We start from the raw sequence: 5,044 nt of genomic DNA on the forward strand, positions 1-5,044 counted from the left end.
CATATGCATTATTTCGGTTTTAACCGAAACTGTGCATTATGCATTTTTTCATATGCATTATTTCGGTTTTCAACCGAAACTGTGCATATATGCATTATTTCGGTTTTTTTCGTATGCATTATTTCGGTTTTATTCATATGCATTATTTCGTATGCACAGTTTCCATATGCACAATTTCAGGGTGCCTTCGAAAATACAATTTTAGCTGAGGCAAAATTAAAAAATAAAAAAAATATTTATTTTGTTAATTAAATTATGTTTATTTATGTGTTTTTATACTTTCATCCAGTACCCGCCACAATGACAATACAACCATCGCTGGCACCATGCTTTCATAGCTGCAGTTTTGGCTACGTTTTGTAAGCTATTTACCAAGCCACAACGAATACAGCGTCGAAGTGAACTAGCTTTAGCTCCTAAATGCAAGTTACTCACACCATCTTTCGTGCCACTGGCAAACACGACTTCCTCATAATTTATGTCTTTTAGCCAACTTGGTTCCATTGCTGAAGCAAAAATGAATGGATACGACTTGTAGAGAGATAGGTGGTTGTTTAATAGTGTTGCTGGATTATTAAACTGCCTTTGCGGAATTAATACCTGCGTAGATAAGAGACTGCATTCATCTAATAAAAAATCATCAGGTTCGGCTGTATTTTGAGCGAGACGAGTCAAAAGTCGAAACAAAGTAGCCAGCACATCAATATTTTCCACAGACTTCGTATACGTAGGTAAACATTGGGGGTTTAATAGGCCCCAAATTCTTGTCATTACTAAGAGCTCGCGAATACTGCTAATTGCAACGCTGTCCCTGCTAATATCGTATCCTTGCTTCTTACTTAACTTCGCTTTGATGACTTCATTAGGAAGTTTATTTAATATACTCAATGCTAAATCAGAAACCCACTGGATTAATTGTTGTAAGCTTTGTAATGTCAATGGCTCAACTGCAAAATCTTTGCCATCTAAACTGAATAAAACTTTGTCAATATCTGTAGATTGGTCAGATAGTATCATAGCTAAGTTATCCCCTGGACCTTTATCTTGGCAACTAAGGTCTGCAGGTCGAAGAAGGCTTTTAAATGTTATTGATATTGTGTGTAAAACTATCAAGTTATCGAAATCTTGTTGTCTTGATTGAATTCTGCACATGTTGCTCTTTAAGCACAAGAAATTCGAATAGTAGAAATGTCTAGTTATTGTAGATTGTTTTGTAAAATTTTCGGTTAGTTTTTCAATAAGTATATCGAGATTACCCAAATTAAGCATAAGGATATCACTTGGGTCGATCCCAGTTATTATAGAATACTCTAAAAGCGACGTTTGCAGAGATAACGTATTCAACTTGTAATTCTTTTCAGAAATTGGACTCGTTACTTGCATGGCATACATTTGCCCAAAGTTATCAAAGAGAACAAGTATCTGATTCATGTGCGTTCCGTCTGCTGACACGAACTTGTATTGACCATAACGATCATCCGCCATCGTACGATCTGGTATAGCTAAAGCCACCTTTTTCAAACCAGGTTCAACAATTTGTACAGTATTATCCCTCAGAACAACATAAATTTGCGATATTTGTGTTAAAAGTTTAGAGCTGCAAACGTCTGATATTCCTGCTGTGAAATGCCCTTTTGCTATATTTTCCCAAATCTCGCTCTGAACAAAATCTCCTTTGTTCTTTTGAAGTAATTTATGCACCGATTGATGTTTTTTGCTTAAATGCCACTGCTCAAGTAAACTACCATCCATTGTATTGTATCCGATATAAAGTACATCTTCCTTATTAGAATTAATCCAGCCAATGTTGGATATTTGCTTATAATTGACTGTGTTAGAAAATATACTAGGGAGTGCTTCACTCTTCAGAAATATATTGTCATTATCCAACTTTACTCCAATTTTAAAGCAGTAAACAATTTTTGGCCTACAACTGTAATTCACTGCGACGTTCAGATGGCCACTCGAGCAATGTGACATGCTACAAAGAGAAATGTAAAAACGGGAAAGTCCAATACTTTGCGTATTAGCCTTGAGTTCGATGAAATGGGGATTTGATTCGTTGACTCTTTTGTGTGGGGTAATGAATGCACCTACCAAACCGGATGCCGTAATTATGACAGCTCCTTCAGTTGGCGCATTTCCAAAATGTTCCACTGTTGGGCGATGCTCTAAACGTTCGAATTTATCCGCATATGTCGGCAAGTCCTTTTTCTGTGAGTGAAAATATATACTCTTTCCGTTGTGAAAAAACTTAGCTGATATGATGTCCTCGCCAGGAAAGTTTACTTTGTAAAGCAGAAACCAAGAATTTAACTCTTTTTCTGTTGTCCATATCTCGATTAGTCCAGCATTGTAACCAGCTAGTAGTAGTTCTCCATTACTACTCCACTCTAAAACTGTCAAAACATTCTTGGAATTTGTTACACAATATGTTTGCCACGGAGAAATAAGATCACAAACAAATATCTGGCTTTCGGATTCCAGCTCCTGAAGGACACTGAATGCAACAACATTTCTGGTAGATATTCTACAGATAATTCTTTTGTTTGTATTGGGGGTAGAATTTCCATGAACCTTGTAAATAATAGTCATGGTTTTTTATCTTAAAATACAGCGAAAAGTTTATAGCCTGCTTAAAAGCGCCAATAACGATATCTATTGAAAAGTAAACAAAACTTAGAAATAGGTATGAAACGATACGAGTAAATACAAGTACATACTCGATACTTTTTGATCGATACCAACTAATTTTGGTATCGATATTTTTAAACCAATTATGAAGCGCCTTGTCCTATACCCCCCCGTCTCCACCTTCTACGGATTCTGTTAAAAAAGCTGTGGAAAGACGGATATGTCAGGTGGAGACTGCAAATTTCCCCAGTCAAAGCATATGGGTCGTTCTTAAAAAACATGACCATTCTGAATTTTGTAATTTTTAAAAATTAAGTTGGCCAAATATGTTTATAATTGGCCTCATGTGGTTACGGATGGTATCAACAATAGGAATCCATAACCAGCAGTATTTTTTTTAATTTTTGGAGTTTTTGGAGTTAATAAGTCACAGAGTGGACCGGTAACAGAGGGGACAAATTAACTCAAAAATACCATATTTTAGCTTTTTAATCGAATTTTGGAGAATTTATTTGTCCACTTAATTAATGTACATAAAATATTTATAAAAAAATTATAAAATAAATAAAAAATCACTTTACTCACCGTTTTTCAACAGTAACAGAATTGACACTGAATAAGGGTACGTACCCGGCATACAATTGGGTTCCTTACTCAACAACGCACTAAACAAGACTGAACAGTTCAAAACACATTTTGTTGATTTTAGCTAAGTTATGATGGAGAAGCATAAGAGAAATATACGCGTCATAACGTTTAACAAACATTTTTCAATAAAATGAGTGGACGTAACAGAGGGGACCAAAACCTGGGGACACAAATTTTCTTCATAAAAATTATACAAAAAAATTATTTTTCATCATTCTTTTCTATATATGGTATTAATATACACAAACTGAATAACAAAAATTGTAAATATAATTTTTTTTTAATTTTATTTCAACTGAAAATAACTATTAAATTTTTATAAATTGGCTCGGGACACAGGTTTTTGCTAATAAAAAATATTTTTTAAGTTATTTTCAGATAATTAATTATTTTTTTTTTATAATATAGTTACGTAGAATCGATAATAATTTATAAAAATGCAGATATTTTTCTATTTTCTTTTTGAAGAAACAAAATATTAAATAGTAAAGTCTGGGGACACCAATTGGTCATGTTTTTTAAGAACGACCCATATAATTCATGCCGAATTTCGGCTGAGATTTCCAATAATGGACCAATTCCCATTTGAGGCAAAGTATCACAATTTTTCTAATGAAATTTGCAGGGGGTGTTGAGGAAGTGCTCATTGACAGATATATTCAACATTTTGCGTAGAAATGGTAGCAGTTGTAAAGTTATTTGTTGTTAAAATTTCCCCATTACCTTACAAATTTTTTATATCAACACTGCACTAATCACTTCATTTCATTATTATATCAGTTTTTCTTCATAAACATATGAATGCACATCTTTTTTTACTAAATATTTAACAACTAATGCTTATAAAAGTGTTCTTTAAATAAGTTTCTATTCGCAAACAACCTGTAAACACACTTTGTTGAGGGATGGCCGCGAAGTATGTAATGCCACATCGCTGAAAACAATTTCCCAAAAATACTTGGTTAAGCATTACGAAATATAAAATATATAAAATATATAAATTTTTGTAAATTCAATACCTCAATACATATTGCAAATTTGTAAGCAAAAATCGCGCGATTTTTTGTTACAAATTTTCGTCTGCGGCGCTTTTCTATAAATTCAATACTTCAATATATTGAAAATTTTTAATAAAAAATGGGGGTGCTTTAAAAAATCAATACTTCGATATATTGCAAATTTTCGCTTCTGCCGCTTGTTTTTAAATCAGTCCTTTGATATATAGTGAAAATATGCTAAAACAACTTGCCCTTTTAATTGATTCCGTTTTCAGTTTATTTTCCGACATTTTTTGGTATGTGTGGCAGCACCGAAGTTTCAGTTCAATCGCTCTGCAAAGGAAAAAGTGAGGTTGAATTTGACTTTTTTTTGCAACTTCAACTACTAATTACTTAAAAACTATAAGCCTCCGGAGGGGGTCACCTTCAGATTTAAAATCGGGGGGACCACCACTACACCCCCTCATCACCATTCTTTTCAAAATCTGCTCCATTATTGGAAAAAAATAAAACTTAAAAAGTAAATATTATTTTCCGAGCAACAAATATAACTTGGAAACATGAAATTTCAAAAATAATCGTTATTTGCGGTCCCGGTTTTAGTGTAAAAGGATGGCAACCGTTAAAAAAGTGTAAAGCCAGTAAATAAAATATAAAAACATGACTTGGCTTTCGTAAAACATACTATTTATTTGATATTCAAATGATGAGTATTTGTGTTTAGGTAGTTTTCCAAAACCAATTAGCTTGGGTTTGACACAAGT

General features: G+C 33.3%; 1 protein-coding gene across 1 annotated transcript; it reads right to left on the reverse strand.

The window, feature by feature from the left end:
- Window positions 1-235: 235 nt before the first annotated feature.
- MED16 (mediator complex subunit 16) lies at window positions 236-2,710 on the reverse strand. The gene has a single exon (XM_017623505.1). It carries the CDS (start codon window positions 2,593-2,595, stop codon window positions 274-276), a length of 2,322 nt encoding a protein of 773 aa, XP_017478994.1. The 5' UTR covers window positions 2,596-2,710; the 3' UTR covers window positions 236-273.
- Window positions 2,711-5,044: the final 2,334 nt, after the last annotated feature.

This window comes from Rhagoletis zephyria, unplaced genomic scaffold (genome assembly GCF_001687245.7).
Source record: "Rhagoletis zephyria isolate East Lansing unplaced genomic scaffold, Rhagoletis_zephyria_1.1 Rzeph_scaffold_03228, whole genome shotgun sequence".
Classification (NCBI taxonomy): Eukaryota; Metazoa; Arthropoda; class Insecta; order Diptera; family Tephritidae; genus Rhagoletis; species Rhagoletis zephyria.